The sequence below is a fragment of the Henckelia pumila genome, chromosome 2, assembly GCF_033568475.1.
Source record: "Henckelia pumila isolate YLH828 chromosome 2, ASM3356847v2, whole genome shotgun sequence".
Taxonomy (NCBI): Eukaryota; Viridiplantae; Streptophyta; class Magnoliopsida; order Lamiales; family Gesneriaceae; genus Henckelia; species Henckelia pumila.
In genome coordinates this window covers 193,920,055-193,934,029 of record NC_133121.1, presented here as the reverse complement: position 1 = coordinate 193,934,029, position 13,975 = coordinate 193,920,055, and the positions used below count along the sequence as shown (strand labels likewise).

The 13,975-nt window shown below is 35.1% G+C and overlaps 1 protein-coding gene across 3 annotated transcripts; it reads right to left on the bottom strand.

The window, feature by feature from the left end:
* Positions 1–2,505: 2,505 nt before the first annotated feature.
* LOC140881908 (uncharacterized) lies at positions 2,506–12,926 on the bottom strand. 3 transcript variants are annotated; one of them, XM_073287581.1, is made up of 10 exons: positions 12,751–12,926; positions 12,265–12,637; positions 11,596–11,722; positions 10,519–10,723; positions 9,743–9,845; positions 9,479–9,653; positions 8,691–8,744; positions 8,256–8,302; positions 8,049–8,146; positions 2,506–2,793 (listed from the first exon to the last, which is right to left on the bottom strand). In XM_073287581.1, exons 2-9 carry the CDS (start codon positions 12,544–12,546, stop codon positions 8,132–8,134), a joined length of 1,008 nt encoding a protein of 335 aa, XP_073143682.1. In that variant the 5' UTR covers positions 12,547–12,637; positions 12,751–12,926; the 3' UTR covers positions 2,506–2,793; positions 8,049–8,131. The 3 variants fall into 3 exon arrangements, with proteins under 3 accessions (XP_073143682.1, XP_073143683.1, XP_073143684.1); XM_073287582.1 differs by lacking the exon at positions 12,751–12,926 and having other exon boundaries at positions 2,743–2,793; positions 8,049–8,302; positions 10,519–10,719; positions 12,265–12,454; XM_073287583.1 differs by lacking the exons at positions 10,519–10,723; positions 12,751–12,926 and having other exon boundaries at positions 2,743–2,793; positions 8,049–8,302; positions 12,265–12,454.
* Positions 12,927–13,975: the final 1,049 nt, after the last annotated feature.

Below are 13,975 nucleotides of genomic sequence, written 5' to 3'. Positions count from 1 at the left end.
ATCTTGGTGATAGTGTAGTAACTACCACATTTTCCTTACCTCGTTGGTTTTTGATCAACTCTTCACCAACAATTTTAAATCCTTGAGAACTTACACCAAAATCAACAAGTTCTTTTGCACGAAAAACATTCAACTTTCTAACATGCTCATGACCCAAAAACTGCATATCCAACATGATTAACACAACTCAATAATGTTCAACATGCACATTAAAATTTTTGCTATATACTAAGATATAATCAAAGTATACCACAACAAAGTTACCCATAGATACATACAAAACACAACCCAACAATCTCATGAAAGTATTATGCACATGAGCTAGCCCAAAAGTCAACACTAGTCACTCAAGCAAATATGACTTTCCACCTATACTATTCATGCACAATTGACTCACATCAACACAATTCAAATAATTCACAACAACATACACCAACTTGCTTAATCTTGTATCACACCAAGATTCCAACACATTAAGATCAACAAATGATTTCAACACTACCATATGATCCAAATTATTCAATTCCTCAACATACCTAGATTTCAATAACTTAAGATCAAGATTTGAATTCAATCCATATTTCATAGATAGCATATTCACAAATCTCTCAACAAAGAAGTTTAATCCATGCAATTTATAATTTAGACCATACCTTTGAAAGTAGACATTTGATTGGTATTCAACATTTAAAGTTAAATCATACCTCTCGAATGGAACAACTCTCAAGTCTCTAACCTCTCCAAGGGCATGACCAACCTCACATGGATTCAACATTTTAAGCTTGTTAGTATTGTATCTTCTTTGCTTCTTCATCAACACATCTCCAAAATCTTGCAAAGAAGAACAAACGATGTTCTGGATTGAACCGGCTATATCATGACAATGAGATAAAACCTCTTTGTACAAAAGTACTTTAGGGATTTTATTTAATTGAACAAAATTTTCATCCTCACAATTTTGGACCATAATATTTTCTTTTTTTATTGGTCTCTTTTCCCTCATTTTTTTCCTCTCTTTTTTTACCTCAAAGGTCATCTTACTCTTTTGCACTCTCTTTCTTTCGGCCTCTAAATTTTATTTTTGTTTTTTTTTTTTTCATGGCTATCTCACTTTTTTTATCACTCTTTTTTTCAGCCATATTACTCAATTTTTGAAATTCCAATTGATCCTCAAGAAGTTCTTTTGGACTCAATTGAATAGCAACATTACAAGACTCATCCAACAACAAATTACTAGTCCCACTATGAACATCAATAGGACTCTCATCTATCACAAAAATATTAGATGACTCTTCAACACCCACAAACTCACCTACCACTTCACATTCTCCAACACTAACACCATTATCAACCACACCATGTACAATAGAAGGTTTTTCATCAAGCCATTCACCTTCCACCGCACAAATTTCAACACTCTCATCATCAATCAATGAAGTTTCATCCTCAATTCTTGACTCAACTTCAACTTTTGATTCAACGTATACGACAACATTAGATTCAATCTCTACACGAAAATCCGCCACTTTCATCATAGCCTCCTTAAAATATTAGCTCATATCATGCTTATCTTTTTAATGACACCATAAGCATGCAATATCAAAGGTACTAGAATTTGAAAGTTTAGATGTACCTTGATGTTCACGCTTGAAAACTCTACTTTTCTTCTCATTAGGAGCAAAACGTGTCCGCATAGCTCTCTTCATCTCATCTCATGTATAAATAGGACTCATTCCATGTCTTTTCCTATTCATGCTAGTAGAAAAATTGCGTAAGACTTCGGTTTCGGTACTTAATTACCGAAGTAGTGTCACGTAAAGTAATAAGGTACTTTTTTACTTCGCTGAATCGCCGAAGTCTTATACCTTAAATTACCGAAGTCTTTGGTCATTTTTTGGAGGCAGAATTGGACTGGTGCCGAAGTAAAAACATATATTTTACTTCGCTCATTTCATAAGTTACGAAGTAAAACATATGCTTATACTTCGATAATTAATGAATTTAATGAAGTAACAACTATGATTATACTTCGGTTCGTATATGAAGTGAAAGATTGTGTTTTACTTCGTTAATTTCTTTTATCACCGAAGTAAAATGCAATCTTCTACTTCGCTTATTAATGAAATTACTGAAGCTATAGAATAGCTTTTACTTCATCAATTTCATTAACAGACGAAGTGATATAATATCTTTTACTTCGTTAATTTCCTATATTACCGTAGTAAAATGCATTCTTCTACTTCATCTATTAATAAAATTGCCGAAGTAATAAAATTTGTTTTACTTCGGTATTTTGATTAATATACGAAGTAAAAGATAATGATTTACTTCCATATTTGTCGATTACTAAAATTGCCGAAGCAATAGAATACATATGACTGCAGCATTTAAATCAATGATTAAGTACATTCTTCAGTTTACTACGTTGATACTAAAATTGCCTAATTAATAGAACACATTGCTTGTAAATTAAAATTTAGGTACAATAATGCTATAAATATATTTTTGAAACTGAAAATACACTAATAATAAATCCATCTCAAAACGACAAGCATACATAAGTCAACAAGTCTATCCACCAAAATAACGCGAAATTATATGCACATATCCACGCGTACTTTCTCAAAACTAAACATGTACACATGCACACGTATTTCCTCAAAAGAAATTACTATCCTAACGTGAATAACATATTTAAGCACCTACATGTGAGTAGACAAATTCACTCCATTCACTTATAACTTCGTCAAATTGTTCTTGACTGTAACACTGATTCTTGACGCATCCTGCAAACTGAAATTCAAAAAAAGATAGGAATGTCACGGCAAACCAACAAGGCAGCAGTTGCAAACTGAAATCCAAAACAAAGAATAATCAACAACCTATTTGGTATGCATACAAATACAATCTGTACACTTGCAATAAAGAGACAATCTCATCCTATTTTGCAATAAACAAAGAAACAAAAAACAAGGCAGCTAGTTGCAAAACAGAAATGACTCAAAAAATCTTTAAAAAAGCTTATAGTTTCTAACGTTATGCTTAATTGGCAAGCATATTTTGAAAGGAACCAGAGCATAAAATAAAATTTGAAACTGTAGAAAAAAGGAAAGAAATATTGTATTTAGTCTTAGAATATTTGACTGATATTTATTCCTTATTTCTTGTCTATTAATTAAGGTTAGATTGTGAATAGAATATAGAAATAAGTTTCCTATATATAGTGTAGGGTTGTACTGTGAATATTAATTCAGAAAAGAATATATTTCTACTGCACATATGGCTGTCCCTATTTCTCTCGTTCTTGTTAATCTTCATGGTATCAGAGCCTAGGTTTTGTATACCCGCATCATAATTGACAGAAAAAAAAAAAAAAAAAAACGGGCATGTCAAATACCAACGAAGACAAAAATAAGATGTCTTCGGGTGAGAATGATGGTACGAAAGGTGCTAAAACACCGACCTTATATCCTCTGAATCCTACTGGGTTTGAAGGCTCCATTCAATTGACCATTCATAAGTTGAATGGCAAAAATTACTTGGAGTGGGCTCAGTCAATTAAACTTGTCATTGACGGAAAAGGGCGTTTAGGTTACCTGACGGGAGACATCCAAGAACCGGCCAAAGACGATCCAAAGTGGACAGGCTGGAAATCTGAAAACTCCATGGTAATCTCGTGGCTCGTTAACTCCATGGATCCTTCAACTGGAAGGACGTATCTATTTCTACCTACCGCCAAAGAAGTTTGGGAGGCTGTTCGGGAGACTTACTCTGATCTGGAGAATTCATCCCAGATTTTTGACTTGAAGACTAGACTCTGGCAGTCTAGACAGGGAGAAAAAACTGTCATTGAATACTATAATGACATGAAAGGGTTATGGCAGGAACTAGATCTTTGCTATGATGATAAATGGGAGTGCAAAAATGATAGCATGAAATATCACAAGCGTATGGAAGGTGATCGAGTGTATGTTTTTCTGGCTGGACTTAATCGTGACTTGGATGAAGTTAGAGGAAGAATTCTGGGCAGAAATCCATTACCTTCCTTGAGTGAAGTGTTTGCTGAAGTCAGAAGGGAAGAAGGTAGAAGGAAAATCATGTTGAGCGAGAAGGCATCTTCTGTTTCGGAAACCTCAGCCCTGTTCAGCAAAAATTTTCCCACACCTCAAAGCCGACACCATACTGCCCAGACAAGGAAGAGAGAAGTTGTATGTGAACACTGCAAAAAGCCCTGGCATACCGCAGAAACATGTTGGGATTTACACGGCAAACCACCTGACTGGAAACCAAAGTCTTTCAAACAAAAAGGCAGTGGGGTTTCAAGGGCGTATCAATCTGGACTGGAAGAACAAACCAGTCTAGACAAACCTTCGGGGGCTGCCTCTTTCAGTAAGGAACAATTAGAGCAGTTGTATAAGCTTTTTCAATCCACACCTTTTTCACAATCCACTCCAGCGTCTTGTTCCATAGCACATAAAGGTACTGACTTGCAATCTACTGGTTTTAATGTTTCCACCCTGTCTATATGTCCTTGGATAATAGATTCAGGTGCTTCTGATCACATGACGGGATCCTCCAGATTGTTTTGCTCCTATATCCCGAGTGCTGGAAATCAGAAAATTAAAACAGCTGATGGTTCTTTATCTGCTATTGCTGGAAAAGGGTCTATTGTCATCTCTAAAACTTTGACTCTTCAAAATGTTTTGCATGTCCCTAATCTTTCTTGTAATTTGCTTTCTGTTAGCAAATTAACTCATGATTTAAAGTGTTGTGCTAAGTTTTCCTCAAACTGTTGTGTATTTCAGGATCTGGAATTGGGGACGACGATTGGCAGTGCTAAGGAACGTGGAGGCCTTTACTACTTTGTGGAAGAAAGTCACTCCTGTGGACAAGCCCAACAATCTAGTATCATACCAAACTCTAGTTCTAGTAGCGAGGATATATTACTCTGGCATCGTAGATTAGGCCACCCAAATTTTCATTATTTGAAGCATTTGTTTCCAAAGTTATTTCGTAATAAAAATCCTTCTGTTTTTCAATGTGATATTTGTCAATTTGCCAAACATCATCGTGCATCATTTCCTGCTCATACACATCAAGCTTCGAAACCTTTTGCTCTTATTCACAGTGATCTGTGGGGGCCGTTCAAAACGGCAACTCCTTCAAAAAAACGATGGTTTATCACCTTTATTGATGATCACACACGTTTAAGTTGGGTTTACTTACTTGTTGATAAATCAGAAGCTGAACAAATTTTCAAAAATTTCTATGCCATGGTTGAAACACAATTTCATGAAAAAATTCAAGTGTTCAGAAGTGATAATGGGAAAGAATATTTCAATAAACTTTTGGGTCAATTTTTTCAAAAAAAGGGTATAATTCATCATAGTTCTTGCACTCAAACCCCACAACAAAATGGAGTCGCAGAAAGGAAGAATAGACACCTTCTAGAAGTAGCTAGGTCACTCATGTTTACCACTAATGTTCCGAAATACTTATGGGGGGAAGCTATTCTCACTGCTGCCTATTTAATTAATAGAATGCCCTCTAGAGTGCTGAACTTTGCGTCACCCTTGACTGTCTTAAAAAATTCCTTTCCCATGTCTCACTTATATTCTGATTTACCTCTCAAAGTGTTTGGTTGTGTGGCCTTTGCTCATACGCATCATCATACTCGTGATAAACTAGACCCTCGTGCTGTAAAATGTGTGTTTCTAGGATATTCTCCTACTCAGAAAGGGTATAAATGTTTTGAACCCCGCACAAAAACTTTTTTTGTGTCTATGGATGTCACATTCTTCGAATCTGAAAATTTTTTCACACCTCTTCAGGGGGAGAGTAAGTTGGAAGATTCGATATTTGATTTAGACTCTGATAATGTGGACAGAACTGAATTTTTTATCATAGATACACCTCATGTAGTGTCAGAGCAAAATCTTGAAACTAAAACACAAGGTGATGATGATAAGTTGTATGGGCAAGTTTACAGGAGTATACGACGACCCCAAAGTAAGCAAGACTCCACAACTCCACACGACCAAGTGTCTGAACCAAGAACAGAACCTGAAGTCCCGACTCATTTGAAACCAAATCCAGGTAATGTACCCAAATCTACCTCGAATGTACTAGACTCCTCTATGTCATTAGAACTTCCTGTTGCACTTAGGAAAGGTGTTAGAACTTGTACTCAACACCCAATCTCAAATCATCTGTCTGACAAAAATTTATCTGTACCCTATTCGAGTTTTATTTCTCAGTTACAAAGTGTGGATATTCCTAAGACTATACAGGATGCTCTAAGTGTTCCAGAATGGAAGAAGGCTGTCCTTGAGGAGATGGATGCACTGAACAAAAGTGGAACATGGGAAATAATGCACTTGCCTGATGGAAAACGAACAGTGGGATGCAAATGGGTATTTACTGTGAAACTCAATTCAGATGGATCGTTGGAACGCTACAAAGCAAGACTTGTTGCTAAAGGTTTTACACAGACATATGGGATTGACTACCAAGAGACCTTTGCACCAGTCGCTAAATTGAATACTGTCAGAATATTGTTGTCCTTGGCAGTAAACCTTGATTGGCCCTTGTATCAGATGGATGTAAAAAATGCGTTCTTGAATGGAGAATTGGAGGAAGAGGTGTTCATGAATGCTCCACCAGGTTTTGAAAAACAATTTGGTGGAAAAATATGCAAACTAAAGAAGTCTTTGTATGGATTGAAACAGTCGCCACGGGCTTGGTTCGAGAAATTTTCGAAATCAGTAAAGAAGCAAGGCTATATTCAAGGGCAATCCGACCACACAATGTTTGTAAAGCATACCAAAGAAGGCAAGATGGCAATCTTGATCGTATATGTCGATGACATAATTCTCACAGGGGATGATGAAGTGGAAATAACCCGTTTAAAAGGCTGCCTCGCATTGGAATTTGAGATAAAAGATCTGGGACTATTGAGATATTTTCTAGGGATGGAAGTTGCGAGATCAAGAAAGGGAATCTATGTATCCCAAAGAAAATATGTTCTAGATCTACTCGAAGAGACAGGAATGAGTGGATGCAGACCAAGTGATGTACCCATGGATCCAAATCAAAAGCTAAATGAAGTGTCCAGCAAAACTTCCATTGATAAAGAGAGATATCAACGTCTTGTAGGAAAACTTATTTATCTCTCTCATACAAGACCTGATATTACTTTTGCTGTTAGTATGGTTAGTCAATTCATGCACTCACCACACGAGGAACACATGGATGCTGTGTACAAGATTTTGAGATATTTAAAAGGTTCTCCAGGGAAAGGTTTATTGTTCAGAAAAAACAATCAGAGAAGCATAGAAGCGTACACAGATGCCGATTGGGCAGGATCCATTTCTGATAGGAGGTCGACCTCAGGGTACTGTACTTTTCTATGGGGTAATCTTGTGTCATGGAGAAGTAAAAAACAGAATGTTGTGGCTCGTAGTAGTGCAGAAGCTGAACTTAGGGCTATGGCTAATGGTGTATGCGAGTTACTATGGCTAAAGCTAGTTCTTGAAGAATTAAAGTTAGACTGGGAAGTGCCAATGAAGCTATTCTGTGACAACAAGTCAGCCATTAGCATTGCAAATAATCCAGTACAACATGATCGTACAAAGCATATAGAAGTTGATAGACACTTTATCAAAGAAAAGCTTGAAGGAGGAATCATTTGTATGCCATTTCTCAAATCTGAACAACAGATTGCAGATGCCTTAACAAAGAGTCATTTCAGACCCAAGTTCGAAGATTTCATCTGCAAGTTGGGCATGATAGATATCTTTGCTCCAACTTGAGGGGGAGTGTAGAAAAAAGGAAAGAAATATTGTATTTAGTCTTAGAATATTTGACTGATATTTATTCCTTATTTCTTGTCTATTAATTAAGGTTAGATTGTGAATAGAATATAGAAATAAGTTTCCTATATATAGTGTAGGGTTGTACTGTGAATATTAATTCAGAAAAGAATATATTTCTACTGCACATATGGCTGTCCCTGTTTCTCTCGTTCTTGTTAATCTTCAGAAACTTACCATCATTCCACCTGTAGAACTTCAGGTTCAACTATCTCTTTCATATACCTCATCACATAATATCCACATTCAACAGAACCACTTTATTTCAGATTTCCCTATAATGAAATTGAAACTCAATTGCAGCAATCACAATCCAAATAATATGAACTATCAATTCATTGCATTCATACGTAAGCACAACACATATCGTCAGTTGTTTAAAACCTGGCCATTTAGGAATACCCCTCGTCGCATTGTACAGCTTGACCCCACTACATTTAAAAAGTAACAATTTATTTTTTTCATATGTATAAGTGACTGCATACATAATATATTGAGGATGGCATATTGTGATTATTTTCCTTCTGTCAGATGGATCCTTCAGAAAAAGAAAATGGTACGAGTAACATTTGAGAAAAATGTAAGTGAAACAAAGCGTACAAAATGAAAATTGTAGGATGTCATTAGTGAAAACTTCTCAATAGCTCTGCTTTATGAATGCTTCAACATGTGCTTGAAGATATAACTGCAGTTGCCAGATTGTAAAGATGACCAATTCAAGCAAGCAAAAAGATATATACTACCACAGCGGGAGAAAATAAATAATTCAGATGTTAAAGAATAACATAGCATTATAAGAGCTCGGTACAAATTCCCAACCTTTATTTCTCTCTTGCTTCCGAGGTTTGTCCTTCGGAGCTGAAATAACTGCAGCTGCCAGATTGTAAAGACGCAAAATTAAGTGGATCGAATGAAAATAGCCGACATCATTAGCTCGTCTACAGTTAGCATATCTTGTCAACATAAAATGCAACATGACGCATTAGAATGAAATCCACTCCTGCTATCACAAACTACAGACATATTTTGTATGTGGTTCAACTAAAATTGCCAAGAACACGCCCATCATTGCCTATAGTTATCGCTGAGGACATTTAGGCATTTTATGAAGTTTTCCATGCTAATCTAATGTCAAATTGTTCTCTGCATTGACCAATAAATCTTTCAGTTCTGAATCCACAGGGGCATGGGCATTTCCATGCATAATTTTTTATATCCTCACAGCATTATACGATCTGATTATGCACAAATCTTGCCAATGTGGTTCCTTTTTCTTCAATGGGCTAGGCAGTAATGTTGGCAACCTTAGTCAAATGCTGAACATAAATTTTATTTTCTCTCAGAAACTAGTTCATTACAAATATTTGAAACATAATACATGCAATTCCAATAATCAGCTTATAAAATCATTCACGCCATTTTTTTTCATTTCCTGTTTTTCCTCACTTGACAAGCAAATTTTCAAATAAGAAATACCAGTTTCCCTTTTTATGGTTCTCACAGATTAATTAACTGTTTCTCTGACAGAATTTGCAAATTCGAACAAAGGAATAGGTTGGCAGAACTAATATTCAGGAGTTAATATTAAGTAAAGATAGAAAATATACCACCGCTAGCATCTATTTTCCATATGTGCTTTGTCAGTGCCTTGTTCATTTGGAACATATCTATGGAATCTACACCAAAAAGGTTGCGCAGTGTATTATCGCATATGATATTCCGCCGATTTGATGGATCTTGAAAGTTTTTTTCTCTAATATAGCACCACAATTGTTTCACAACCTGGTTATAAAAACAAAAGCATTTTGATCAATATATCAAATTAATTAAAATAGACCAAACGAATAAATCATGAAACACGGATGAGAAACCTCGATCCGAGCCAATTCAAGTACTCCGGTAAATTTCTCCAGTTCTGGTGAAAGCTTGCATAATTTGGCAAACCCGCCACCTCTTTTCTTCACCTCCTTCTTTCTATATCAACCAAGAAGTAAATAAAGTCATTTCAAACGAGAAACGATTTGCTACCTCTTACATGACAAATATACACTGATGTGTAGATGAAGACTTGATAAATAAAATTTTAAGCCAATAAACTGCCACTAAAAAACAAACTTCAGTTTAGCTGAGTTGAACATCATACTTCAGAGGTAGCCACTTATCTACATTAATTTGGAACTCAATCACAAGTATACAATATTATATTATGAATAGAAAATTTCCACTTCTTAGCTAATTGCAAACTTGCCCCGACATTGCTGCACCAGCCAACAAAGTGAGCCTACCAAGTACCAGCCAATGGTATAAGAAATAGCGTCTAATTATTTTTTTTACTAATCAACCGCGTTTCCCAACTCGCAAGAACACAAAAAAATCCCACATTTATATGTGTAATCATAAAATTTAACGAATTAATCCCAATCTTCAGCCGAATAAATCATCAAAAGCACAAATTTCGAAGCATATATTTGACTTAGATAATAACACTCCAGAGAACGAAATTTTAATTGACTTCCTAATTTGTTCGAGTGGATAGACGAGAAAATTTGAACTTGAGCGTAACCACACCCCAAGTATTTGCAAGAATAAAATTATCGTTATCAGAAAACAACCAGCTGACCAATGTTTTTCTCAGAACACTGCTTACTTGAGATTTCTATCTAGAAGAGCGCTCCTGCAGAGAACAAAAAAAGAAACATAAATCGGCGGCACGCTAGGGCTGAAGAAGGGGATCGCTAGAGTTTGGAAGATGAGGATCGATGGAATTTGGAAGACGGCGAGCAGCTCTTGGTTGTGGTGGAAGGCTGGAGTTGTCGATCGGCAGGAGCTAGGGCTGAACAAAGGTGATCTGTCTAACAAAATAAACCGTGAGAAAATTTCATAGGAGTTTTTATATAAAAGTATATATGTGATATGTCAAAATAATTTGGTATGAATTCTTTCACCATTAATATGTCGATTTTAATCCACAAAATATTATTTAAAAAAATATATAAATCTAAAAAATAAAAAGCCCAAGATTGGTGATCGCCTTTTTTGATGGTTATCTTTTTTTTCGATGGTTATCTTGTACCCTCAAAACACCAATTATGCATTAACCACTAATTAATTAATTAATTAACCTTCTATTAAACTAATCATCTTGTTATTAGTCTAACTAAGTTTCACATAATTGGCCTAATTTTGTATCAATACTTCCATAATAATTATATTAATCATTCACAAAATATATATACACGGGCAACGGGGAGAAAAATTTTATTATATTTGAAAATTTTATATATGCACAAATTAAAACATCGATTATTAAAACCATATCTCAATAACCTTAAATGGTTCTTAATTAATTAATGATGCTCTAAATACATATATTTATTAATCGACAAGTTGTGAAGAATTTACCACAAGTGAAAAAGCTCATAAAACTAAAGACTATCTACATGAAACCTGTTAAACCCCAACATCAGAAAGGGACTCGTGAGATTCAGGTACAGTAAAAAAAAACATAGCAATGAATTAAAACCAGCCAATAGGATCCATTAACACATTTTAGTTACTTTTTTTTAGATTGAACTTCTGCTCTATGTTTATTAGCAGCTAGTAGGCATGATTGAGATCAATATAGTTCTTAAAAACTTTAGAAATCACGCAGAGTTCGGAGGATAGAGCTTAGTTAACCGATTGTCCTGGTTCGGGTTAAGATAGGTTTGAAAAGTAGAGTTACCTTGTTGATGCAGTGGAAGAAGATGCAGTGCCTGTGTTATTTCTGTAGTATCTATGTCCGAGGCAATCCAGTGAAATTCTAGGGGGCGAAACAGCGACCATGACCGAGGAGGAATGAAGATCGGAATCTGGTGGTGACCATGAAATTTGAGTTGAATGCACATTGAATATGTTTATCATATGTAAAAGAAAAAATACAATCAAACTACATGGATTTCTCACAACGCTTCCAGGGATGTTTGGCTGGAGTTGGAAAAAATACTCAATCAAATCCAAACACTATCTCACAATATTGCTGCTCCACCTGCAGGTAATTTAAATTGTTATAAATTACTCCAATTTATTTGTAATTTGTGTATATGCAGCTTCAATTCCATCCACAATATAAATTAAATATGATTGCTTTTTAACACAAGTAATTGGAATCTCACAATTTGTACTTCGCAATTTTCACTTGCAACAGCTTTTGAGCATACCAGCTAACTCTTAGAATTTCTATATCTCAGCTAGCATAGTCTATTCCAAAAACCCACTTGAAGAAACCTTGTAAATATTCAACGATAAAACTGAAAACACCAAACCAATAAATCAATAAACCAGAAACATCATAGGTTAAATATCCCATTTTCCTACTGACTCAAATAAGGGAAGGGTCAAAAAGTTAAATTACCACCAGAAAGAACACTAGGCACACGAGACCGATGGGGCATATCAGTTGGGATTGATTGAACCAGTCACGTTTTGCATTCGCCATTATCAGAAGAAAAGTGATGTTTTGCAGTGGAACCAAACAAGAAGGAAACTGAAAAATGACTAGAAATAGAGGGACTGCTAAAGTTTTCATCTTTTTCTTGGATCTCTTTACATTATGGCTAAAATCTCCACGGCTCCAAAATACAAATATATGATGCAGAGGCTTCGCTTTTCTTGAACTTTGAGCATCAGTATCCATAACAAGGATTTTTTAATGGGTTCCCTTTTTCTCTATGTTTTGAAGTTTTAAAGCATTTGAGTCTTGATGCCATTTGAAAGGGAAGGACTATCTACAAAAATCAATCCAAGTATATATGCAGCTTTTATATATTACGTAAAAAAAAAAGGAAAACATCTTCCAAAACATGTAAAATCCAAATTGACACTAAAGAAGGATTCAAACCTTGGGCTTTCAAATTACGGCGTTGGCGAGCGGTTCACGGCGGTGGTGGATGGCTTGAGATGCAAATCGGCGGCCTCTTGGTTGAAGGAGAAAGGGGATCGCGAGTTATCGTGATAATTTCTTTTTTTTACCAAGTGATAAAAGTTAAAGAAAGATACGTATAAAATGCCGTTCAAGAAAGGGATCTGAAATCTGGTTCATCATTTTACTTCAGCATTTATAATTAAAAAAAAAAAATTTACTTTTTACTTGCGCAAAAATAAAATGCCAAAGTAAAATGCTACAAAAAATTATTAGCAGTCGGTAAATTCTCATAAAACAAATTTAACCTTCTTGGCTTCTGAAACATCACTACCTTCAAATATATTCTTTACCTTTTTCTCCCACTTCAAATACGATTCCGAATTCATATCTCCATGGAACGACAGAATTTTATTTTTTTTTAATCATATCCAAATAATATTCAAAATATTTTTCTTCACGACAACCATCATCGTCTCTATACACATCAATTTTTCTCTCTCTCTCTTACTCCCATAATTTCTCCTTTCTCTCCCCCAATCCTCACTACTACATTCATCTTTTCTCCTATTACTACCACACTCATAAAATCTTATTTTGCTCTCCATATACTCATCATCTCCACCAACAAAATAATTTTTGTAGGACATCGTACCTGTAAGAAAAAGGTTAATAATAAATTATTCCTCACCCAAAATCACACAAGTCACTCCAAATGAATTCACTCAAACACTTTTTTTCACTCAAAATATGAAATAGCTTTATGCTTTATGATTTTAAATATCAAACTCACAAGTTCAAAACTTGTAAACACTTGTCAATCGACTCACGTAGATTGCACAAAAAACGAAGAATTGACTTTATAAAGATTGAAATAAATTTTTACCCAAAGACTCACAAGACACAAGAACTTTGCCACAAGTTATTTTGCTTCTCCTTTTTTGGTCCTTCAATTTTTTTTTTCTTTTTACCGATTTTTTTTTTTTGACTTTTTCAAAATTTCTCTTTTTTTCAATTTATAACTTGTAGCACAAGACATGAGACTTGGATAACAAGTTTGAAAGAACGAAGAACAACGAACGAAGAACGACGAACAACGAACGAAGAACACGAAGACCGGATAAGAAGAACAAATAGAAAGATACGACATACTTGAATCAATGGAACCTTAAGCTTTGATACCAAATGATGCGAATCTTGGATG